The sequence below is a fragment of the Tribolium castaneum genome, chromosome 8, assembly GCF_031307605.1.
Source record: "Tribolium castaneum strain GA2 chromosome 8, icTriCast1.1, whole genome shotgun sequence".
In the NCBI taxonomy this organism is placed as follows: Eukaryota; Metazoa; Arthropoda; class Insecta; order Coleoptera; family Tenebrionidae; genus Tribolium; species Tribolium castaneum.
In genome coordinates, this window is record NC_087401.1 from 1,414,233 (window position 1) to 1,440,504 (window position 26,272).

Here is a 26,272-nt window from a genome sequence, read left to right on the forward strand (position 1 = left end):
GCTGCGTTTCGAATTTCGGTTCAGGGGGCGCACTGTTTACTGTCGCGGATTTTTGTTTTGAAAAGTTGGGCGCCACTGGAAGCAGATTTTGGGGCCCCTCTTCCAGTAGGGGTTGAGGTTTGGCCTCGGCGAAGTTTACTGCTGGGGACCGGACGACATGGCTTTGGGCTGAGCCTTGGCGACGGCCCCATTTTCGTTTCCCGACGAAAATGTTCGTGGTTTCGCAGAGCAGTCCCGATGAAAGTGAAAGCCGGGACAAAAACGGCACTTTGGTAGCGAAGGGGGCTGCCGAGTGTGGTTCGAGGGTAAACGCTTTCTGTTTTCCTCTACTTGGATCATGGCTTCGATAAAATCGTTCATCGATTGCGGAAATACAGTTCCGCTAGCCGCAGCGAGTTCCGGTGTCAGCAACCCGGCTGTGAGTCGCACCAGTTGCGACTCCGGCAGTTCGGGTGCTACTCGCTTTGCTAGGAGCCATTTTCGTCGAAGAAAATGCTCCACGTTTTCGTTTCGTTGACCGTCGCCGTAGAGTGACGCTTTGAGTTTAAACAAATGACTCACCCCGTTGTATCGGTTCAGGAAAGCGGCGGTGAAATCCTCGTATGTGGGAATGAGCGATCCGTTGAGTCTCCACCACTCTTTGGCGGGCCCCCGGAGTTGTGAAACGATTCTCTGAAGGCGAATCTCCTGGTTGTCGTTGTTGATTCGAAGGAGGCATGTGTCCAGGAATCGTTGTGGGTCCTCGTGATTTTCGCCGAAAAACTCTGGTAGTGGCAAGGGTTCTTGCGGTGCTGGAGTTTCGTTGTTGGTCCGGAGCGACTCATGGAACTGAGTTTGGGCTCTTGCAGCGTCGATTTGAGCTTGAATAAGCTCGCGAATGGCTTCGGTCAGGGCGTCCATGGCGTTGATTTGGTTTAATGTTGCACTAGCACGAGTACTGGGCATCACTTGGAGAGCATGAGGGTAAGGGTAGTGGATAAGTCGGCGTCTCCGACGTCGAAACAGCCCCACGTTGGGCGCCAAATTGTTACCGCGAAGCTTTTTGGCCCTTGTGGCGCAGCTCAGCGTAGCAGCGGTAACAATGGTCGTTACTTGTATGAAACTTCATTTGAAGTCACGAACTGAAAAGTTCGGGGTTTGGTCGGAATGAAACTACTGAGTAAGCATTAAATGAGACAAGGGAAGGAAGGAAGAGCTGGTGGAGGGTCGATAGCGCCCATCGCAGAGACCAGCGTGGTGTTTAGAAGGGAATGAGTACAGGTTGAACACTCACTGACTTAGACTCACTTCATGACTGATTGATTACTCACCTGGTGTGGCTAAGGGTGGCTCGTTTTATGTTAAACAACCCTTAGCCGACATCCAATGGGCTCACAAGGGGTGAGTGTGGGTGGAGCGGTAATTCGTATTGAGGGGTTTTTCGCAGAATTGCGGGGAAAACCCAGAAGGCTCTCGAGAGCGACGCGCGGATTGGTTGGGGCTGGTAACAAAGTTTTTATTGCCTAGAAAATAAACCCGACCGCGGACTAAACAAACACCACGCTCGCCAACATTAAAATTATCGGGGCCTCACACTAGACTTTGGCGTGATGACATCGTTCCTTTTTGACGATCGTCAATGTTTTCGAGCCGACGACAAAACCAATTTTGAAAAAAAGATTTTTCCTATATATTCTGAAATTTATATCAACGAAACGACTATTCTCAGGACCTAGTGACGTCCTTACAGACGCTCGCCGTACCGACGACTTATTCGCGGTTAAAGAGAACATCAAACTGCGACGTCGTCGACAGATACTTACTGGGTAAACGTGAAAAGTTGGTCTTTGGTCTGTCGAAAGTCTAATCTATCCTCTACCGAATGCCAATAAGAATTTTTTTAAATACTTTTGTTTTTGTGCGGAAAAATTCTTTCAAAACAGTCGATGCACGAAACGAAACCAACTACGAAACCGGAACTTTTTGGAAGATGACGGGCCCCAGGAGTCATTAGGGTACATTGAATGCAAACATTAAAAAAAAAATAGTTGTTTATGTTTTCTAAAAGTTTTTTCTATACTTTGGTCTTGATAAAAACAACGAAATCTCAAAAAACATTCGAAGATGCAAACGTTTGATGTAAACTGTTGTATGATAGAAAATGTCACAATAAAAACGTTTATTTTATTAATATTTGTTGTTTTAGTATACTTATAACTTTACCGATGTTTCATTATTGTACAATACTCTATTTTATAAATAAAATGCATTTCTAAATAGAAACAAATTTGATTCGTTTCGTTGCAATGCGTTGTCATCTATACGTTCTAACTATTAGCAACATTCACTGAAAACTATTTTTAAACTTATCAATTTTGTATTTCAATTTCAATTTCAATAGTTAGTTCTATCCACCTACGTAATACAAATTCTGTCACTTTACACAAACACAAAAATGTGTTATAGTGAAGAATATGTAGGTAGTTAGTTACCAACCTATACACGTTAAAATATACTTTGGTTTTATTTGTTTGCATCTTACTGTTTTGTTTTTCTTTACCTAAAGTAAAAACCAAAATTCAACTTGGAACCAAAATTATTATAGAAAAGAACAACAACAACAACAACAACAACAACAACAACAACAACAACAACAGATGACAATGTAGTTTACTTCTTTCGTTTATATGAGATGCTTTTTTTCAAGTGACACTTCACAAATTGTAAATTCTACTAAAACAGATATACCTAATGTCTGTTTGTCTCTTTCTCTCTCTCTTGCACTCAATAATAAATTGGTACTTTTTAATAAATTAATAATACCTAGATAATAGGAAACTCTTTCCTTCGATGTCGACAATGGCGCGCGCGTATAAAATAAAAATAATTATAACTTGGAAGATAATTTAAAAATTATCACTAAAATATTTTTATTTATTTGCCTACGCAATTAGATAGAAATTTGGTAGAAATCTATTTTTACTAATTTGGATGATTTTTGATATATGAACCGAATATTTGATTGCATGTTTCAACAATAACTAAGATTAAATTCTCGAAACGTTTTACGTGGCGTATCATAATCTATTTTGCATTTAGATTAAAAAAAAGTATGTAATGTTTTGGTTAAGCACAAACGTGTTTCTAACTGTTTTTTTTTGTGATTTGAAGTAAAAAAAGTCATATACAAAATGAAAATTTTAAATATGATAGAAAGACAGATTGATAGATTAAGTAGATTAAGTTTACTAGATATAGATAGTTTAAGTTTAATCTGGTTTTTTTTAATTCTTAAGCACACAACGTCAAAGAAGTTAATTAAAATGTTGCCAAATGTTTATAAATATTAGATCATTTGTCTGCTGATCTACTTAATTCATAAACCGAGTAAGTATTGTAGACTTTATTGAATCAATAAAAAATTTACAACTTTTGATGAAACAAATATGTTTTTTATAAAAAATATTTATAGTGTTAATTTGAAGATATTTAAAAAAATAATATTTGTTACAAATTTTTATTTTATTAACAAAAATTGAAATAGTCATTACAGAACGCCACCGAGTTACTTTAAAATTGAAGAGGATAATTAATAAATAAGTTTATTAAAAAATCGAGAAATATTTGTTTGAATAAGATAGATTTATACAAATTCATTATTGTTTTAAAAATTAGTAAACATGGTTTTCTTTATCTGTAGATATTATAGCTAATAAAGATGCGTAAATTTTCTAGATCAGGCAACTAACATTTTAAGCATTGTCATAAAATTGTCATTTTTTGACTATTTTTCATTTGGAAGTATATTAAGTATTTAATATAAATACTTTTTTTTGTTTTAATCAGTTATTATTAATTCTATTACATTTATTTTTTTGTTTTGTTTTTACTTTCCAATATTAAAGCTTCTGTACTAATAATATTAGCTTTGTTTGCGTAGGATATTTAGGACTAATCCTAAATTAGTCCAAGACTCATTTAAAGCGCATGTGCGGTTCTGAACCAGCTATGGATTATCGTTTACCACAAACAATAATATACCGTTGTCAAGTATGCAGTAAATGTTTAAAAATCGGAAAACCGCAAAAAATTATCACAAAATTATAAAAGAGAAACATTGGTACAAAAAAGTGTAAAATGTAAAAAACTACTCATTTTCACATTCACAAAAGTTATTTTACAAATAATTTCGATTTAGTAATATATTAAATAAATCTCAATAATAAAATAGACAGTAAAGCACCAAAACACGAGAGTAACAAAGACAAAACCGCTTTCGTCAACTGCGCAAGTCTAGAACTAAAAATCTTTGATCGAATGAACATGAAGATCGTTTGGACTGGTTCTGAACTGATCCGGTATCTAGGTTATATTCTCGACCGTGAACGACGGCCTGTAACTAAAAGTTCAGGTTATTCTCTCATATGTACTGTGCATGCAATTAATGCCAGAACAAGCTCATCGATCGCTATCGTGAACAAAGCTTTTGATTCCCTATCCGTATACCTATGACTAAACGTAATTATCATAGTAAGATATTATTTTATTTATCTGTTTAAGGTTTGAGAATAATTGTACAAGTACAAGTATAGAGTTAAGAAGATAAAGTCAGGTTAGGTCAGGTCAGATCAGGTCGGGTCGGGTCGGGTCAAGTCGGGTCGGGTCGGGTCGGGTCGGGTCGGGTCGGGTCGGGTCGGGTCGGGTCGGGTCGGGTCGGGTCGAGTCGAGTCGAGTCGGGTCGGGTCGGGTATTAGAGAGGGGTATTGAAAATGAAGAAATATAAGCAAAAACTTATAAGTGTGCAGAGGAAACTCCTTCGGCCCACATCTTGACTACGCACTCGCGAAGGGTAAGATAGCCACGGGAATGCTGAGATCTCTCGTATGTCGGCGGAGCGCGTTGTCAATTGACAACAAGCTCTTGTTGTACAAATCAGTGATCCGACCTACCATGACTTATGCTTCTGTGGCTTGGGCGTTCGCGCCCTGTAAGACTCGGATGCATAAGTTACAAACTTTCCAAAACAAATTTCTCCGTCAAGCATTCAACGCCCCGTGGTTTGTTCGCAACAACCAATTGCACCGAGAGGCGAAGATGCCGACGATGGAGGAATTCTTCCGTGAGACCGCCGAGCGAGCCTTTTCGAAGGCGGAAGCCCACCCGAACCCCCTGGTGCGAGAGGCCGTTGACTACGACGAAAACGGTCCGTCCAGATGCAAGAGGCCAAGGATGGCTCTCTTGTGATCGAAAAATGCCTTCTCACTCAGATCTTCCGAATCTGGTAAGCATCAAATGTCATTGCCACATTTATCTGTCGCAGCTCTTTTCAGATTCCATCAAATGGATCACTTCGGGGGAATCCCCGGAGCGCCCTCTTCTTTTCTTCTGGAGCCATGCAAACCGGCATGGCTACCCAGCGTGCGTTCAGGTATGAAGGACCAATGGTTCCGATCCCTAAGGTGACGCGAGGGGTTTTAGTGGGTATTGTCGGCTTGCACATTTACCGACCGAGTCCCACATAACCAGACCTAGTCTGGTATGCGTAAAAGCATTTCCCCTCAGATAATAGCAGAGGTCGCTTCTGGCTTCTATCGCCTTTCAAATTAAAGACAGTAGGAAGGTACTTGATAGAACAGGCAACAAGCATAAAGTGATAGAGCAATCTATCACGGCATGGCAAGCCAGATGGGACAACAGTTCCAAAAGAAAATGGACGCATCGCATAGTCTTATCTCGAACATAAGTCGGTAGATGGAAAGGAGAAAACCTGTGAGACAGGTAAATTACTACCTAATACAGTTTTTAATAGGACATAAGGCTTTTCTGTCATATCTACACCGTATGCATCGAGCAGATGATGACCGCTGTGTATACTGCAACGAGGAAGATACAGCCGAACATGTGTTTTTCGAAAACATGTGTTTTATCAACGCGATGCCATTCGATAGAAGTGGGAATTACAAATAAGTAATAAACTTATACATGATAATCTAGTTGAAAAAATGCTCGAGAACAATGAGCATTGGAGAACAGTACAGAAATTTACAGAGGAGATTTATAAAACTAAGAAAATGGGGGAAGAAGGAAGAAATCAATGTTCGAAAAGCTCTGATTCTTCGTAAACGAAAAGACGTAGAAAAATGCCCGCTGAGGGACCTAGATCATCTGCCGTAGGAGGCGGCCAGAAGATGTCTTGGGAACCAGCGTGCACGATCTAAGAACGGAGGCGCTAATTCCTGGAGAAAAAGAATAAGCTTTCACTCCTGACGGTATGGTCAGGTCAGGTCAGGTCAAGTGGCTGAGATGGGTGGCTTAGATTCTATACATTAGATATACCTTTTTCATTGCCTAGTATGGTTGAAAGTGTATTTTGGACATTTAAAAAAACCATACAAATCTTAAGAATGCATCAAGTTCAAGAAAATCTAAGAATGCTTCTCCTGTAGAAATGTCATAAAAAGATATTGGAAGATTAGAAATAATAGTTGTCTGAGATAGTTCAAGCATTAATAATTTTAAAATAGCAAACACATTATATCTTTGATCAAGTTTTGGGTATGGGAAAAAATTGACAAAAACACATTTTCTGAGCACAGAAGCTCGCCGGAAAAACGAAAACTGAACAATGTAAGGAGCTGTTTTAGCGCAATTCTTTAGATTTTATACGACAATTTAAAAAAAGTAAATTTTAGTCTATTTTCCAATTTAAGAAAAAAATACACTGGAAAAAATATAACGAAAATTTTCAAGATATCACAGCTCTAAAAAACTTGGTTTAAAAAGTTACCAGAATTGACCCACATGGATGGGATTCCAAACCCCGATTAACCAAGTGTATGTAATAAAAAGGTAGTTATAGTAAAAAGTAATCAAAAAATTGTTTTGCTAAATTATTGTTTTCTATGTGAGGCCATAAATTAATCATTCCACTCTTGTATATAGTTTTATAAATCGAATTTATAACAAACATTTAGGGTAGATATCTACTATAAAAGATTTGTTTATTATAATAAATTGTTAGTTAATTTCTTTGAGGAAAGTACTATTGATCTATTTATTTTTTATAATTATTAATAATAACTATTAGTGTACCTATTAATAGCGCAAAGTTGTACCTTTGTCGATTGAAGCATTTTCTCAAAATCGACAATATAAATTTGCGCTCGCAACACACATACACAAAACTTTTTCTGAATCTCCAAGTATTAACAATATACCATAATATTCAGAACAAAACCATGTAACAATTTATTAAAATTGGCAATTATTTATTTTCTGTTTACTCGTTGTTACTAGTAACTATAGCTAGTTACAAAAATCACTGGACATTTGATTTCAAAAAAAAAATAATAATAATAATAATAAAAAATAAACAAAATGGGAGAACAAGCGTTTTTTTCAGTTATGTCGCTTTAAAGCGACAAAGTGACAGTTTTGGAGAAACGTCAACCTTACGTTGCTAATATAGACATTATAATATGTAATAATTATAAATGACAGCACAACAACTTATACTTATTTTAAGAAATCCGCGTCTTAATTATGCACCCAAATATAATACTAAATATTAAACTAAAAAGGATGTACAAACGAGCGAATGTTATAAATATTTTTTAAATTTCTAATTTAAGAGTTCGTCGCTGCTCCTTTCAGATTCCATCAAATGGATAACTTCGGGGGAAAACCCGGAGCGCCGTCTTCTTTTTTTTCTAAGGCAACACGGCATGGCATGGCTGCCCAGGGTGCGTTCAGGAATGAAGAACCAATGGTTCCGATTCCTCAGGTGAAATTGAATTCGTATCAGAATATGTAGTATTGTTTGTAATGTAATAACTAAAAAAAATGAAATTAAGACATATAGAAGAAACACTAAAGAGAGTTAAGAATTTGATTAATCCGAGATGTTACTTTCCTGCTATTTCTTGATTTCTTTTGCGTCGCACTTTTACCGATGTAATTTGTTTTTGCTGTTTCATTTTAAATTTAATTTAAAAAGAGCTTCGATTGATAAAAAAAAATCTAGATTTGAGTGGTCGGTCATTAGATTTATTTTTTACTTAATGAAACAAATTTTATTTACTTTTAAATGTTAATTGTGGTTCTGAAAAGAACCGATTTCATTTTTTTCTTCTTTTTAAACGATGAAAGAAAAAACTTCTCTATTTTGAACTTGTGTATTTGGTGACGGCTTTGGTACCTTCAGAGACTGCGTGCTTTGCCAATTCACCAGGCAACAAGAGACGAACCGCTGTTTGAATTTCCCGGCTCGTAATCGTCGAACGCTTGTTGTAATGCGCAAGACGAGAAGCTTCAGCGGCGATCCGTTCAAAGATATCATTAACGAAACTGTTCATGATGCTCATCGCCTTGCTCGAAATACCGGTATCGGGGTGTACTTCAATTCAATTCAATTCAAAATACGTTTATTCAAAATAAATTACATTTCAAAAGGGATTTTGATAAAATATATACAAGATATTTACAACTTAATCTACGAGTCCGGACTGTTTTAGGCTTTTGGCCTCTTCAGTCAAGGAAATGGATGAATGTTGTGTGGGAGAGTGTGTGTCGTCGGGTGGTGAGTGAAAGAGTGAGAAGTTTGGGGCTCGTAGGAAGCTGTGGATGTGGATGTCGTCGTGGGTGTCTTGTCGGTGTCGTCAGTGGCGTCTCATTGTGAGGGGCGTCTCTTCAACGAGAAGTTGAAGATTGTCGGGCAGGTCGGGGTACAGCGCTGAGAGAAGCGCCGTGGGTGGATGGGGCAGTTTTCTTCTGGGGATCCGGGGGACTCGGTTGCGAAGAGTGTTGTCGCGTGTGAGAAACTTATGTGAAGTGTTGAGTGTGTTTTGGGCAATTGTGTTGTTGTTGTTGAGTGTGCGTTTGATGTAGTTTTGTTGGAGTTTGTGAAGACGGTCTGTGATGGGGGTGGTGTTTGTGTCCTGGTGGAGGGAATTGCTGGCGTGGAAGCGGTCGAGGCGGTGAATTCGGCGAAGGATTTGTCGTTCGCATGTGGCAATGCGATGTGTCTTGGTGTGTGGGAGAGATGCGTAGATGGGGGCTCGGTACTCGATGACGGGTCGGATGAATGTGTTGTAGGTGTGGAGAAGAGTGCGGGAATGGCACCCTTGGAAGTTTCCCATGAGATGGCGGAGGAGGTTGGATCGGTTGCGGACTTTCTTGAGCGTGTTCTGGAGGTCGGTGTCGAGTGAGCATGTGTGTGTGTAGGTGATTCCTAGGTACCTTGTGGATGGCACAAGGTCGATGGGTGTGTTGTCGAGTGTGATGGTGATGTCGCGTGGGTCGAATTTCTTGTTTCGTGTGAGGTTGGGGTGTTTGAAGAGGATGGCGGTGGATTTTGTGGGGTTGATCTTCACTCTCCACTTGCGAGTCCATGTGGAGATCTGGTTGAGGAGGGGCTGCAGGGTCCTGGAGGCTGAGGCGGCGGTGGTCCGGGATGTCCAGAGGGCGGTGTCGTCGGCGAAGAAGCGGGTTTTGGTCTGGTGAAGATCTGAAACAGGAAAATCAGAACTGTAAAAAATGTAAAGAATGGGCGACAGAACGGAGCCTTGAGGGACCCCGGAGAGAAGGGGGACGGGATAAGAAAAGGAATTTTGGACTTTGACTTTGCAGGAGCGGTTTGAGAGAAAAGAGTCGATTAATTTGATGAAGTTGAGGTTGATGTTGTGGGAAAGAAATTTTTGGATGAGACCATCGTGCCAAACACGGTCAAATGCACGTTCGACGTCCAAGAAGACGGCTAGTGTGCACTGGCCGAGATTGGCACTCCGGGTTGAGTCGGTGAAGAGTTCGAAAGTGGGGTCGGAAGTGGAGCGATGGGGGCGAAAACCGAATTGTTCAGGGGGCAGTAGGTTGTTTTCTTCGAGAGTGTGTCGGAGACGAGAGGCAAGAATTGTTTCGAAGATTTTTCCCAGAATGTTGAGGAGAGAGATGGGACGATAAGAAAGTGGGTTGTTGGGGTCTTTGTTGGGCTTGGGAATCATGATGGTGGTGGCTTCTTTCCATGGGGTTGGAAAGTGACCGGAATTGAAGCAAGAATTGTAAATTGTGGTGATGGATGTGATGGCTGTGTCAGGGAGATGTTTGAGAAGAATGGGTTTGATCTGGTCTGGTCCTGGGGCTTTCGAGTTCTTCAGCCGGATAATGAGGGCTTTGATCTCGTCGTCGGTGGTTGGAGCGGTCAAGTCCGGGTTGTCGGGTGGAAAGTCTGGGTCGGGGTCTGGGTCGAGGTCAGCGTCGTAGTCAAGTCGGGGGAGGTTTTGCCTGAAACGGAGAGTGTTGTTAGTGACTGTGTTAAAAAAGTGTTGGTTGAAATGTGGGTCATTGGGGACTTGGTGGATGTTTTGGAGGGTAGCAGCAAAACAATTTGCTTTGTCTTGTGGGGTGTTAAAAATGGTGTTGTTGACTGACAAATGGTGGATGGGGTGAGATTTTCGGCCTGTGAGTGAATTGAATTTGTCCCAAAACTTTTTACCGTCTCGGTAATCGAGGGAGCTACAACTGTTTGACCAGTGGGCAAGACGAAATTGGTTGATGTCACGTCTTATTTGTGCATTGAGACGGTTAAAGACAGTTTTGAGGACTGGAGATCTGGTTTGCACGAATTCGCGATAAATTCGGCGTTTGACTCGGATGAGGGCAAGGATTTGAGGGGGCAATGGTTTGCGATTTGTTGGAATGTGTTTGATGGGTACAAAAAGTGTTTGAGCTTGTTTGATGAGTTGTGTTAGTTGTGTTACTTGTGTGTCAATGGTGTTGGGGTCAAGTGTGTCGTCAATGTGTGGGAGGTTGTTTGTGATGTAATTTTGAAAGTCGGTCCAGTTTGTGTTGTTGAAATCGAAAATGGGGATGTGCGTGGGTCGCGGTTGGGGGCCTTGAAGTGTGAAGTTTGAGACAAGAGGGAGATGATCGGAGGTGACTGTGGTGCCAATGAAAGAGTCTGTGTTTGTGATGTGTGTGAGATTATCGGTCACAATGATGTGGTCTACGATCGATGTGCCAACGTGATTGATGAGTGTGGGAAATTGATTTCGAAGACGACAAAGAGGAAGAGTGTTGAGAGAGCGTGTGAGGTGTCTGCCGTTTGTGTTTGAAATTGTGTCACCAAAATCGGTGTGTCGAGCGTTGAAGTCTCCGAGAATGACTGCGTGTCTGAATGTGGAAGTGTAATCGAGGAGTTGGGTACTGACGGTTTCGAGAGGAGGATTGTAATAACAAATAAACAGAATGTTTAAATTGTTAATGTGAATGGTGGCTGCAACGGCTTGAAGGTGGTCAAGATGAGGGGGTAAGATGTGTTGAGATGAAGCGAGTGAAGTTGAGACAAGAAGTGTGACGCCGTGTTTGGCTCGGGTAGTGGGGCTGGGTTTGTTGTAGGAGTGGAAGCCTGTGATGTTTACGGGTCGTTTGGATTGTGTCTCTGTGATTGCTGCGATGTGAATTTGGTCGATGTGTAGAAAATGTCTCAAGGAGGCAAATTTACGAGAAATCCCTCCCGTATTGACTGTGGCGAAATTCAGAGAAGCCATTTTTGAAACGGGGGCCAGAAGGATTCACCGAAATGGTGGATTTATCCAAAAGTGAAGTGAATTTTGTTTGAAGAGTGTGAGATTTTTAGATCGCGTCGGAGACAAGCGCGAGCGGAATGTTCGAGAACAGATTGGATTTTCTGTTTCTCGAACGGAAAAAGGTCAAAAAGGGTTTTTGTGATGAAGCGTAGGAATTGACGGGCAGAAACGAAGGGTTCGCGCTCGTCGGAGTCGTCGTCAGAATTTTCGGGATCGAATTCCTTGTCAACGATTTTGATGGGAACGACGGGGGTTTCTGGGGTCATTTGGGAGGGTTTGATAAATTGGGGGCAATCTCGGGACCAAGCGGGGTGATTCCCCTGGCATTTGGGGCATTTGGGGTTTGAAACTGCGGAAGGGCACGGTTTTGACCGATGATTGTCGGGGCAAGTGGGGCAGATGGGCTTGTTGGGGCATTGGGAAAAAGAATGGCCAAATGTGAAGCACTTGGCGCACTGGAGAGGGGCTGGTTTTGGGGGGTGCGACGGCTCGCAGGGGTGAACGTGGCCGAAAAGTGAAAGGCCATTTGACAGGAGTGTGTCGATCGCCGTTTTGTCCGGTGTCACGATACGCATGAGAGGAGTTGGTTTGTTGGTTTTGGCGGAAATGATGCGCCAAACTTTTTGAATGTGGAAATTATTCAGGGCTGAAATGACGTCTTGGGGTTCGATGTCAGAGCTGACGTCTCTGACAACGATGGAAAAAGTGATGGGTTTGGGTTCGATTTGGGGTAGGAGGCGTGTGGGGTTTAAGAGTTTGAACTGGATTTTCGAGCCAGGGAAGCCAGCTTGAAGCGTTGAAATTTGGTTAGGGGTAAGTTGCCTGGAAAGAACAAGAAGAGCGGATTTGTTGTAATTGACTTTTAGAGAGTCAATTTGGTGGAGGCCGAGTGAAATGAGGTGAGAGTAAAAGCTTTTTTGAGTGGCGAGTGGGGCAGGGATGTTTTGGATTGAGTAGCGAAATGAGAGTTTTTTTGAAGTGGTAGTTGAAGACGATTTTTCCGAAGTGGTAGACGAAAAGGATGCTGATGTTTCGGAGTTTGATGGTGAGGGTGTGCGTGAACGTTGTTGGGTGTGTTTTGTGGATTTTAATGTAGTGGCGTGAGTTTGTGGGGGTGGCAAAATTTTTTTGTCCATAAGGGACGGAATGGGTTTGTTTTGGGGAAGCGTTTTTGGGGAGTTTGCAGAAGACGGAAGTGAAGTGGGTAGGTTGAGGGGTTTTTTTGGTGAGTGTTTCACCGGGCCCTTGGAGCGGAGCCGACGCTCGTTCTCCATTGTGAAAACTTTTGCAATTTATCACTTTGGATTTCACTGTCACTTCACTTAGCAAACAATCGAGTGGCTGAGCGATCAGAGTCAGCGCAGAGACTCGATGTGTTCACCTCGAGAACGCGAAAGGAACTGGGGGTGTACTTGCTTCAATACCTTATAAATATAGATTGCATAGCTTTCCTTCCTCCTGCGCTTCTTTTTCTTGTCGCTCTTCGAAATATTCTTTTGAGCTTTTCCAGCCTTTTTCGCTGCTTTACCGCTTGTCTTTGGTGGCATATTTTTTAATATTTCTAATCTTAATAAAGAAAAAAAAAACACGACACAAACGAACTGTAATACGCACAACGAACACAAAATATACCTGTCAACTTGAAAGTTCAAGCTAAAATCATGGTGCACTACTTGTTAAAAATGTTTTATATACGAATTTACTCCGAATCAAGACCCCACCTTTTAGTATAATCATCCAGTCAGAAATACGACTTCTCTATAAGTAACCGTATAAATACGAAGCCAGAAACGCAACTTTAGTCATTCGCAGTCGCAGTTGTAGCATACAAGTTATACGCGCAGCATATTCTTATAGTTTATTTTGACTTTTCCATAAACTACGAAAACCACCATCATATCAACATGTCTGGACGTGGAAAAGGAGGAAAGGTAAAAGGAAAAGCCAAGTCTCGTTCGAGCAGGGCCGGTCTTCAGTTTCCTGTTGGAAGAATACATCGTTTACTTCGTAAAGGTAATTACGCCGAACGAGTCGGTGCCGGTGCTCCAGTTTATTTGGCGGCTGTGATGGAATATCTTGCCGCTGAAGTTCTTGAATTGGCTGGAAATGCTGCTCGTGACAACAAAAAAACTCGTATTATTCCACGTCATCTTCAATTGGCCATCAGAAATGACGAAGAATTAAACAAGCTCCTTTCCGGTGTGACAATCGCTCAAGGTGGTGTTTTACCCAACATCCAGGCGGTCCTTTTGCCGAAAAAAACCGAAAAGAAACCATAAACAGCTAACTGTTGTCTCTCTAGTTGCTGTGAGAAGCAGCAAGCTACAAAAAAATAATAATATCGGCCCTTCTCAGGGCCATCATTTTTTTAACAAATAAAAAAAGAATCACAAACTTTTTTTAAAGAGTAAATAAACATACCTACTTAAAGTTACATAAAACTTGGCAAAAATTTATTGCACGATTTAAAAAAAAAGAGCACTCAAGATGTTTTATTTTCTTAATAGTTTAAAAGCAGGTAAATTTTTATTGCCTCTCCTAGACGGCGAGCTACACGCCGCGCCGGTGGGGGGCTAGCTAATCCATGTATATCGGTTAGGCTTTGATGTTTTCTTTCTTTAGTGGTAATTATTATTTATCTCTGAAAAGTCAAAATTCATCCCTTTAAGGAAAAGCATACGATTGATTAAACAACAAAGTCATAAAAACCACACAACTTTATTTGTTACATTTCCTAGAAATATAAAAACAGTTTGGAAATCAAACATTTATTATACTGGTGGTTTAACTGAGAGCCTTGTGATACGTACTTTTTTCATTTGTTTAGAAATATTTTTGTGGTTCTGAAAAGAACCGTTTTTTTTTCGTCGAAAATTAAAATGCGATGAATAGTAGAGAGTAGATTGATGTAACTAACGATGAGGAAGAAACATAAAAACCAAACAATGCTGGTATACCGGTATTGTCGTCGCCTCGTAGTCTCATAGATAAAACATAGGTTATAAAAAAAACTTAACCGCCAAAACCGTAAAGTGTACGCCCTTGACGCTTCAAAGCGTAAACGACATCCATGGCGGTGACGGTTTTACGTTTTGCGTGTTCGGTGTAGGTGACGGCATCACGAATGACGTTTTCGAGGAATACCTTCAGGACACCTCTGGTTTCTTCGTAAATGAGACCGGAGATACGTTTCACTCCTCCACGACGTGCCAATCTTCTGATCGCGGGCTTCGTGATGCCCTGGATGTTATCACGTAAAACTTTACGATGACGTTTTGCTCCACCTTTTCCCAATCCCTTTCCACCTTTGCCACGACCGGTCATTTTGAATGATTATTGATTCAAATTAAGCTTTGTTTCACAAAAGAAAACGACACAGATTTGACTGCTTCGTCGAAAACAACTACCTGCTCGCCAGATTAGTCAACTCATTTTATAGTTTAGTTTCGCTCCGCCTCTTAAGTTACTTTTTTGACCAATCAGATAACGCATAGTGTCACCCTAGTTAATAAAATACGGCGAAAAATTTTGTTGCAGGGTCATATGAACCGTCGCCGTTGTTAGTGACGTACGTAGGTGTTTATGTGTGTGTATGTGTAGTTGAGGGATAAAGAAGTAGTCAAAAAAATGGCCCGTACCAAACAAACTGCTCGTAAATCGACCGGTGGAAAAGCTCCACGAAAACAGCTTGCCACTAAGGCAGCAAGAAAAAGCGCACCCGCCACTGGAGGAGTGAAAAAACCTCATCGCTACAGGCCCGGTACAGTGGCACTGCGTGAAATTCGTCGTTATCAGAAAAGCACCGAACTGTTGATTCGTAAATTGCCCTTCCAACGCTTGGTCAGGGAAATAGCCCAGGATTTCAAGACCGATCTTCGTTTCCAAAGTTCTGCCGTTATGGCACTCCAAGAAGCGAGTGAAGCGTATCTTGTCGGACTTTTTGAAGATACAAATTTATGTGCCATCCATGCAAAACGCGTCACCATCATGCCTAAAGACATCCAACTGGCAAGACGTATTCGAGGAGAACGAGCTTAAAATGAAAAAATAAACAAAAAAAAAACGGTTCTTTTCAGAACCACAAAATTGTTTACAAATGAAAATGTTTCGCAATATTGACAGTAATTAAAGTAATAGTACGCGGATCATAATGAATTTTAAACTCTGTCAAACAATAAAAACAATGATGCTTTTATTTATGATTGTTCGCTCTGGTTAAGGGTAGGTAAACAAATCGTTTTAATTGATCGGTACTTCAAGAACGGCGGCGGCATCAAAAGAATTTAATTTATTTAAGTAGGTACCATAAAAATGAGTAAAGTTAAATATCGAATAAAGTCATAAAAGTGGTTAGGTAGGTGAGGAGGGATAATGCGTTTTTAGCGCCGACACCCTACAGACATTATCGTTTGTTTGTTTGTATAAATTAATAATTATATTTCGATTTAGGTATATGCAGATAGGTGTGAAAACTTTTTTTTATTTGTATAGAAATTAATTTGTGGCCCTGAAAAGGGCCATTTATGTATGCCCTCGACGGCCTTAAACAGTCGATAATCCAGGACGTCACCACCATCATCATCATCATCATTATCATCATCATCGGTTCGTAGTCGACGACGACGAAGACGACGACAAATGAGATTATTGCCATAGCTCACTTCTTTCTTTTAGGAGAAGCAGGAGATTTCTTCGCTTTAGCAGATATAGCCTTGGCGCTTTTTGGTTTCGGTGCCTTAGGTTTCTTCGTTGGACCGGCCTTATTTGATTTCTTTGCTTTCGAAGGTGATTTCGGCTTTGATGAAGCTGTTGCCGCAACAGCTCTACCTGTAGAGGAAGCAGCGGTTGTTTTCTTCTCAGCGCCGACAGAAGCGGCCTTTTTTGCTTTCGCGACGGCTACGCTCTTCTTTTCGGCTGCGACTTTTTTCGCTTTTGGCGAAGATGGTTTCTTACCGGTTTTTGGTGCCGAAACGGCGGAACGTTTTCCAGTGTTTTTTTTAACTTTTGAAACTGCTGAGGATTTTTTCTTTCTTTCGCCAGTAGCAGCGGCTGCCGCGGCGGCAGCAGCTCTAGCAGCAGAAGCAGCAGCAGCAGCTCTGGCCTTTGCACCACCACCGGAGGCGGACGAGGAAGCAAGTTTAAACGATCCAGAAGCTCCCTTACCTTTCGTCTGAACCAAAGAACCAGAAGCGACGGCGCCTTTTAGATACTTCTTGATAAATGGTGCAACTTTCTCGGCATCTACCTTGTAATTGGCGGCGACGAATTTTTTTATAGCTTGAAGAGAAGAACCACCACGTTCCTTTAAACCCTTAATAGCGTTATTGACCATCTCGGAAGTGGGAGGATGAGAAGGTTTGGCTCTAGGATTTTTTGCTTTCTTCTCCTTTTTAGCATGATGATGAACTTGAGGTGAAGTCGTCGAAGCAGCAGCATTAGCCGATGCGGATTGATTTTCTACGTCTGCCATTTTTTTCTCGTATTCTCGTATTATTATTATGACAGCAGAATAGATATATACTTGATAGGTAGTATATAGTAGGTAAATATAAACCTAAACGAACCAACCAACACAATTCGAATACACGAGCGCTCAAACTAAAGATATTTTCGCGCCACGACTAAGTTGTTACCGCGAAGCTTTTTGGCCCTTGTGGCGCAGCTCAGCGTAGCAGCGGTAACAATGGTCGTTACTTGTATGAAACTTCATTTGAAGTCACGAACTGAAAAGTTCGGGGTTTGGTCGGAATGAAACTACTGAGTAAGCATTAAATGAGACAAGGGAAGGAAGGAAGAGCTGGTGGAGGGTCGATAGCGCCCATCGCAGAGACCAGCGTGGTGTTTAGAAGGGAATGAGTACAGGTTGAACACTCACTGACTTAGACTCACTTCATGACTGATTGATTACTGACTTGGTGTGGCTAAGGGTGGCTCGTTTTATGTTAAACAACCCTTAGCCGACATCCAATGGGCTCACAAGGGGTGAGTGTGGGTGGAGCGGTAATTCGTATTGAGGGGTTTTTCGCAGAATTGCGGGGAAAACCCAGAAGGCTCTCGAGAGCGACGCGCGGATTGGTTGGGGCTGGTAACAAAGTTGTTACCGCGAAGCTTTTTGGCCCTTGTGGCGCAGCTCAACGTAGCAGCGGTAACAATGGTCGTTACTTGTATGAAACTTCATTTGAAGTCACGAACTGAAAAGTTCGGGGTTTGGTCGGAATGAAACTACTGAGTAAGCATTAAATGAGACAAGGGAAGGAAGGAAGAGCTGGTGGAGGGTCGATAGCGCCCATCGCAGAGACCAGCGTGGTGTTTAGAAGGGAATGAGTACAGGTTGAACACTCACTGACTTAGACTCACTTCATGACTGATTGATTACTGACTTGGTGTGGCTAAGGGTGGCTCGTTTTATGTTAAACAACCCTTAGCCGACATCCAATGGGCTCACAAGGGGTGAGTGTGGGTGGAGCGGTAATTCGTATTGAGGGGTTTTTCGCAGAATTGCGGGGAAAACCCAGAAGGCTCTCGAGAGCGACGCGCGGATTGGTTGGGGCTGGTAACAAAGTTGTTACCGCGAAGCTTTTTGGCCCTTGTGGCGCAGCTCAACGTAGCAGCGGTAACAATGGTCGTTACTTGTATGAAACTTCATTTGAAGTCACGAACTGAAAAGTTCGGGGTTTGGTCGGAATGAAACTACTGAGTAAGCATTAAATGAGACAAGGGAAGGAAGGAAGAGCTGGTGGAGGGTCGATAGCGCCCATCGCAGAGACCAGCGTGGTGTTTAGAAGGGAATGAGTACAGGTTGAACACTCACTGACTTAGACTCACTTCATGACTGATTGATTACTGACTTGGTGTGGCTAAGGGTGGCTCGTTTTATGTTAAACAACCCTTAGCCGACATCCAATGGGCTCACAAGGGGTGAGTGTGGGTGGAGCGGTAATTCGTATTGAGGGGTTTTTCGCAGAATTGCGGGGAAAACCCAGAAGGCTCTCGAGAGCGACGCGCGGATTGGTTGGGGCTGGTAACAAAGTTGTTACCGCGAAGCTTTTTGGCCCTTGTGGCGCAGCTCAACGTAGCAGCGGTAACAATGGTCGTTACTTGTATGAAACTTCATTTGAAGTCACGAACTGAAAAGTTCGGGGTTTGGTCGGAATGAAACTACTGAGTAAGCATTAAATGAGACAAGGGAAGGAAGGAAGAGCTGGTGGAGGGTCGATAGCGCCCATCGCAGAGACCAGCGTGGTGTTTAGAAGGGAATGAGTACAGGTTGAACACTCACTGACTTAGACTCACTTCATGACTGATTGATTACTGACTTGGTGTGGCTAAGGGTGGCTCGTTTTATGTTAAACAACCCTTAGCCGACATCCAATGGGCTCACAAGGGGTGAGTGTGGGTGGAGCGGTAATTCGTATTGAGGGGTTTTTCGCAGAATTGCGGGGAAAACCCAGAAGGCTCTCGAGAGCGACGCGCGGATTGGTTGGGGCTGGTAACAAGTCGCCCCCGGTTTGAGACGCAAGACGGGCTCGGAGCATTCTGGGTTATTGGCGGAGAGGCGGAGAGGGATGTCTCGTGTTTATTTTATAAGAACAATGTACATAAATGTTAAAATAAAATCACAACAATAATTGCACGAAATAAATGTAAAAGACATGGTGACAAATGAAAAATGGTAGCCGCAGGCGTACCGCTTAGCTTCTAGCGTAGCCCGTTGCCAGATAGCTAACCTTAACGAGTATTTACAGAAATAGTTACCGCAAACTTTATAATTAACTTAGACTAATTACGTAATTATCCTACACTCACTCGCGGGTTTATATACAAAGGAAAGAAAATGAAATATTGTCTTTATCGAGCCAAGGGCGCGGGTCGCATCCGGTCTACATGGACCTTGGTTGGTTTAGGGTCGGAGTCCACTAGGTACATGCCGCCATCTCCGAGCGCTTGGATGACTGGAAATGGACCTCTCCATTTGGACGCGAACGGCTGGCTTCCCAGCGGTAAGAACTGAATAAGAACCTGATCGCCAGGTTCGTAGGTGGGTGGTGGATGATGTGGGGGTTCCACATCGAGTTTTCGCGCCACGTAGTGTTCTTGGTGCCTTCGCGCTTGTTGGCGAAGAGCTTCAGGTTCGGGCCGCGCTTCTCTCGCTTTTGGGCCATCCCATTCGCCTGGGAATTGGAGTTCCACCCCGTAGAGCAGCTGGCTCGGTGGTTGCCCCGTGGCTGCGTTTCTTCGTTTTCGTAGGGTAAACAAGATACCCGGAAGTTGGATATCCCAATCGAGTTGGGATTTCTGATGTAGGTGGATTTTAAGAAGCTTTTTGAGCTCCTGATTACGCCTTTCCGTAGGGTTTTGCCGGGGCGTGTAGGTGGCGGTAGTCCATGGTTGGCATCCCCAACGTTGGCATGCTTTTGTCCATCTGCTGCTTGTGAACTGGGGGCCGTTGTCCGTGATGATGTTCTTGGGGTAGCCAAACCGGGCAAAAACTTCCTTGTCGAAGATTGTTATTATAGTTTTCGCACTGGCTTCTTGTACTGGGTACGCTTCGACCCATCGAGTAAATAGATCCGTGATTGTGACAATGAACCTATTGCCCCTGGGCGTGATGGGATAAGGCCCCATGACATCGCAGGCGATGGTTTCGAAGGGCCTTTGGGGGCGACGCGGTCGTAACGGTGCAAGGGTTTGATTGGGGCGTTTTTTGAACCGCGCGCATAGTAAACATGTACTCACGTAGTCTCGCACGTCTTGTCTCAAGGAGGGCCAGTGAAAATTATTCCGAATTAGGCGCTCACTTTCGTCAGCCCCAGGGTGTCCAGCTAATGTTGCGTCGTGATGTTCGAAGAGCACGCGCTCCTTAATGCCAGCTGGTACGTAGAGCGTGTTCTTAGGGCGACGGCACAGGTAGCCATTGTCGATGCAATAGTTTTTGTAGAATCCACTTTGCCAACCGTTGCCTTCGGGGGGGTTTTCCTCCATGTCTCGGCGCTGGTTAATCAACCGTCGGGTTAAGGCATCGCTAATCTGAGCCTGTCGGACCTCTTCTGCTATGGTTAGGATTTTCTCCTGGGAAATTCCATCTTGTTTGTCGACCTCAGGTGGTGGTTCAGGTGGAGGCTCTTCGATGGGGGCTTCGTCTTCGGCAATCTCTTTATCGTGTCTTGGCATGTCTATTGAAACACTGGCGGGGCACGCACTTGCTTGGAGCGGTGTTGATGTCGCAGTGTCTTCGCTTTTTGCAGCAAGGGGGCTGTCATGGCGTTTTGGGGTCCCTTTTTCGAGGGCTTTGCTGTGGTAGAACACCTGGTTGTTCGGTACCTGACGAGCTTTAGTCGTGGTTTCGGAAGTGACAGCCAGTACCTCCTTGTCCAAGGAAGCGGTTGTCCTCGGCGTGGAGGCTACGTGCGAGCCAACGGCGCCGGCGACAGCGGTTTGGACCGAAACGGTCGTGTTCATAGGGGGCTGTACCTCCGAGGCAGGTCGAAATTCGGTTGCTGGTGTTGAGGTTACGGTTGAACCTTCGGTTTCGCGAATTTTTGGGGCTGCGGTTGAGCCTTGATTCGTAGTGGTTGTAGCAGCAAGGGGGCTGCTATTGCGTGGAGTTAGTTTAGCGACTGGGACAGTTACGGCCTCGATGATAGATTTGAAAATCGCAGCAGTTGTTTCCTTGTCCAAGGAAACGGTTGTTTTCGGCATGGGGGCTGCGTCAGAGCCAACGGTGCGCGTGAAAACGGGTGCTCTCGACGTGGGGGCTGCGGTAGAGCCGGCGGCACGTGGAGAATGACGTGGATGGGGCTGCGTTTCGAATTTCGGTTCAGGGGGCGCACTGTTTACTGTCGCGGATTTTTGTTTTGAAAAGTTGGGCGCCACTGGAAGCAGATTTTGGGGCCCCTCTTCCAGTAGGGGTTGAGGTTTGGCCTCGGCGAAGTTTACTGCTGGGGACCGGACGACATGGCTTTGGGCTGAGCCTTGGCGACGGCCCCATTTTCGTTTCCCGACGAAAATGTTCGTGGTTTCGCAGAGCAGTCCCGATGAAAGTGAAAGCCGGGACAAAAACGGCACTTTGGTAGCGAAGGGGGCTGCCGAGTGTGGTTCGAGGGTAAACGCTTTCTGTTTTCCTCTACTTGGATCATGGCTTCGATAAAATCGTTCATCGATTGCGGAAATACAGTTCCGCTAGCCGCAGCGAGTTCCGGTGTCAGCAACCCGGCTGTGAGTCGCACCAGTTGCGACTCCGGCAGTTCGGGTGCTACTCGCTTTGCTAGGAGCCATTTTCGTCGAAGAAAATGCTCCACGTTTTCGTTTCGTTGACCGTCGCCGTAGAGTGACGCTTTGAGTTTAAACAAATGACTCACCCCGTTGTATCGGTTCAGGAAAGCGGCGGTGAAATCCTCGTATGTGGGAATGAGCGATCCGTTGAGTCTCCACCACTCTTTGGCGGGCCCCCGGAGTTGTGAAACGATTCTCTGAAGGCGAATCTCCTGGTTGTCGTTGTTGATTCGAAGGAGGCATGTGTCCAGGAATCGTTGTGGGTCCTCGTGATTTTCGCCGAAAAACTCTGGTAGTGGCAAGGGTTCTTGCGGTGCTGGAGTTTCGTTGTTGGTCCGGAGCGACTCATGGAACTGAGTTTGGGCTCTTGCAGCGTCGATTTGAGCTTGAATAAGCTCGCGAATGGCTTCGGTCAGGGCGTCCATGGCGTTGATTTGGTTTAATGTTGCACTAGCACGAGTACTGGGCATCACTTGGAGAGCATGAGGGTAAGGGTAGTGGATAAGTCGGCGTCTCCGACGTCGAAACAGCCCCACGTTGGGCGCCAAATTGTTACCGCGAAGCTTTTTGGCCCTTGTGGCGCAGCTCAGCGTAGCAGCGGTAACAATGGTCGTTACTTGTATGAAACTTCATTTGAAGTCACGAACTGAAAAGTTCGGGGTTTGGTCGGAATGAAACTACTGAGTAAGCATTAAATGAGACAAGGGAAGGAAGGAAGAGCTGGTGGAGGGTCGATAGCGCCCATCGCAGAGACCAGCGTGGTGTTTAGAAGGGAATGAGTACAGGTTGAACACTCACTGACTTAGACTCACTTCATGACTGATTGATTACTCACCTGGTGTGGCTAAGGGTGGCTCGTTTTATGTTAAACAACCCTTAGCCGACATCCAATGGGCTCACAAGGGGTGAGTGTGGGTGGAGCGGTAATTCGTATTGAGGGGTTTTTCGCAGAATTGCGGGGAAAACCCAGAAGGCTCTCGAGAGCGACGCGCGGATTGGTTGGGGCTGGTAACAAAGTTTTTATTGCCTAGAAAATAAACCCGACCGCGGACTAAACAAACACCACGCTCGCCAACATTAAAATTATCGGGGCCTCACACTAGACTTTGGCGTGATGACATCGTTCCTTTTTGACGATCGTCAATGTTTTCGAGCCGACGACAAAACCAATTTTGAAAAAAAGATTTTTCCTATATATTCTGAAATTTATATCAACGAAACGACTATTCTCAGGACCTAGTGACGTCCTTACAGACGCTCGCCGTACCGACGACTTATTCGCGGTTAAAGAGAACATCAAACTGCGACGTCGTCGACAGATACTTACTGGGTAAACGTGAAAAGTTGGTCTTTGGTCTGTCGAAAGTCTAATCTATCCTCTACCGAATGCCAATAAGAATTTTTTTAAATACTTTTGTTTTTGTGCGGAAAAATTCTTTCAAAACAGTCGATGCACGAAACGAAACCAACTACGAAACCGGAACTTTTTGGAAGATGACGGGCCCCAGGAGTCATTAGGGTACATTGAATGCAAACATTAAAAAAAAAATAGTTGTTTATGTTTTCTAAAAGTTTTTTCTATACTTTGGTCTTGATAAAAACAACGAAATCTCAAAAAACATTCGAAGATGCAAACGTTTGATGTAAACTGTTGTATGATAGAAAATGTCACAATAAAAACGTTTATTTTATTAATATTTGTTGTTTTAGTATACTTATAACTTTACCGATGTTTCATTATTGTACAATACTCTATTTTATAAATAAAATGCATTTCTAAATAGAAACAAATTTGATTCGTTTCGTTGCAATGCGTTGTCATCTATACGTTCTAACTATTAGCAACATTCACTGAAAACTATTTTTAAACTTATCAATTTTGTATTTCAATTTCAATTTCAATAGTTAGTTCTATCCACCTACGTAATACAAATTCTGTCACTTTACACAAACACAAAAATGTGTTATAGTGAAGAATATGTAGGTAGTTAGTTACCAACCTATACACGTTAAAATATACTTTGGTTTTATTTGTTTGCATCTTACTGTTTTGTTTTTCTTTACCTAAAGTAAAAACCAAAATTCAACTTGGAACCAAAATTATTATAGAAAAGAACAACAACAACAACAACAACAACAACAACAACAACAACAACAACAGATGACAATGTAGTTTACTTCTTTCGTTTATATGAGATGCTTTTTTTCAAGTGACACTTCACAAATTGTAAATTCTACTAAAACAGATATACCTAATGTCTGTTTGTCTCTTTCTCTCTCTCTTGCACTCAATAATAAATTGGTACTTTTTAATAAATTAATAATACCTAGATAATAGGAAACTCTTTCCTTCGATGTCGACAATGGCGCGCGCGTATAAAATAAAAATAATTATAACTTGGAAGATAATTTAAAAATTATCACTAAAATATTTTTATTTATTTGCCTACGCAATTAGATAGAAATTTGGTAGAAATCTATTTTTACTAATTTGGATGATTTTTGATATATGAACCGAATATTTGATTGCATGTTTCAACAATAACTAAGATTAAATTCTCGAAACGTTTTACGTGGCGTATCATAATCTATTTTGCATTTAGATTAAAAAAAAGTATGTAATGTTTTGGTTAAGCACAAACGTGTTTCTAACTGTTTTTTTTTGTGATTTGAAGTAAAAAAAGTCATATACAAAATGAAAATTTTAAATATGATAGAAAGACAGATTGATAGATTAAGTAGATTAAGTTTACTAGATATAGATAGTTTAAGTTTAATCTGGTTTTTTTTAATTCTTAAGCACACAACGTCAAAGAAGTTAATTAAAATGTTGCCAAATGTTTATAAATATTAGATCATTTGTCTGCTGATCTACTTAATTCATAAACCGAGTAAGTATTGTAGACTTTATTGAATCAATAAAAAATTTACAACTTTTGATGAAACAAATATGTTTTTTATAAAAAATATTTATAGTGTTAATTTGAAGATATTTAAAAAAATAATATTTGTTACAAATTTTTATTTTATTAACAAAAATTGAAATAGTCATTACAGAACGCCACCGAGTTACTTTAAAATTGAAGAGGATAATTAATAAATAAGTTTATTAAAAAATCGAGAAATATTTGTTTGAATAAGATAGATTTATACAAATTCATTATTGTTTTAAAAATTAGTAAACATGGTTTTCTTTATCTGTAGATATTATAGCTAATAAAGATGCGTAAATTTTCTAGATCAGGCAACTAACATTTTAAGCATTGTCATAAAATTGTCATTTTTTGACTATTTTTCATTTGGAAGTATATTAAGTATTTAATATAAATACTTTTTTTTGTTTTAATCAGTTATTATTAATTCTATTACATTTATTTTTTTGTTTTGTTTTTACTTTCCAATATTAAAGCTTCTGTACTAATAATATTAGCTTTGTTTGCGTAGGATATTTAGGACTAATCCTAAATTAGTCCAAGACTCATTTAAAGCGCATGTGCGGTTCTGAACCAGCTATGGATTATCGTTTACCACAAACAATAATATACCGTTGTCAAGTATGCAGTAAATGTTTAAAAATCGGAAAACCGCAAAAAATTATCACAAAATTATAAAAGAGAAACATTGGTACAAAAAAGTGTAAAATGTAAAAAACTACTCATTTTCACATTCACAAAAGTTATTTTACAAATAATTTCGATTTAGTAATATATTAAATAAATCTCAATAATAAAATAGACAGTAAAGCACCAAAACACGAGAGTAACAAAGACAAAACCGCTTTCGTCAACTGCGCAAGTCTAGAACTAAAAATCTTTGATCGAATGAACATGAAGATCGTTTGGACTGGTTCTGAACTGATCCGGTATCTAGGTTATATTCTCGACCGTGAACGACGGCCTGTAACTAAAAGTTCAGGTTATTCTCTCATATGTACTGTGCATGCAATTAATGCCAGAACAAGCTCATCGATCGCTATCGTGAACAAAGCTTTTGATTCCCTATCCGTATACCTATGACTAAACGTAATTATCATAGTAAGATATTATTTTATTTATCTGTTTAAGGTTTGAGAATAATTGTACAAGTACAAGTATAGAGTTAAGAAGATAAAGTCAGGTTAGGTCAGGTCAGATCAGGTCGGGTCGGGTCGGGTCAAGTCGGGTCGGGTCGGGTCGGGTCGGGTCGGGTCGGGTCGGGTCGGGTCGGGTCGGGTCGGGTCGGGTCGAGTCGAGTCGAGTCGGGTCGGGTCGGGTATTAGAGAGGGGTATTGAAAATGAAGAAATATAAGCAAAAACTTATAAGTGTGCAGAGGAAACTCCTTCGGCCCACATCTTGACTACGCACTCGCGAAGGGTAAGATAGCCACGGGAATGCTGAGATCTCTCGTATGTCGGCGGAGCGCGTTGTCAATTGACAACAAGCTCTTGTTGTACAAATCA

At 41.9% G+C, this 26,272-nt stretch overlaps 1 protein-coding gene across 1 annotated transcript; it reads right to left on the reverse strand.

The window, feature by feature from the left end:
* Positions 1–8,113: 8,113 nt before the first annotated feature.
* On the reverse strand, positions 8,114–13,536 carry LOC135266928 (histone H2B). Its single transcript, XM_064358392.1, has 3 exons — positions 12,974–13,536; position 9,100; positions 8,114–8,374 (listed from the first exon to the last, which is right to left on the reverse strand). The coding sequence occupies exons 1-3, from the start codon at positions 13,106–13,108 to the stop codon at positions 8,139–8,141; spliced, it is 372 nt and encodes a 123-aa protein (XP_064214462.1). The 5' UTR covers positions 13,109–13,536; the 3' UTR covers positions 8,114–8,138.
* Between the last annotated feature and the right edge of the window lie 12,736 nt (positions 13,537–26,272).

Coding starts and splice junctions, on each gene's coding strand:
- LOC135266928 (XM_064358392.1), bottom strand. CDS start 13,108: ATGCCACCAAAGACAAGCGGTAAAGCAGCGAAAAAGGCTGGAAAAGCT.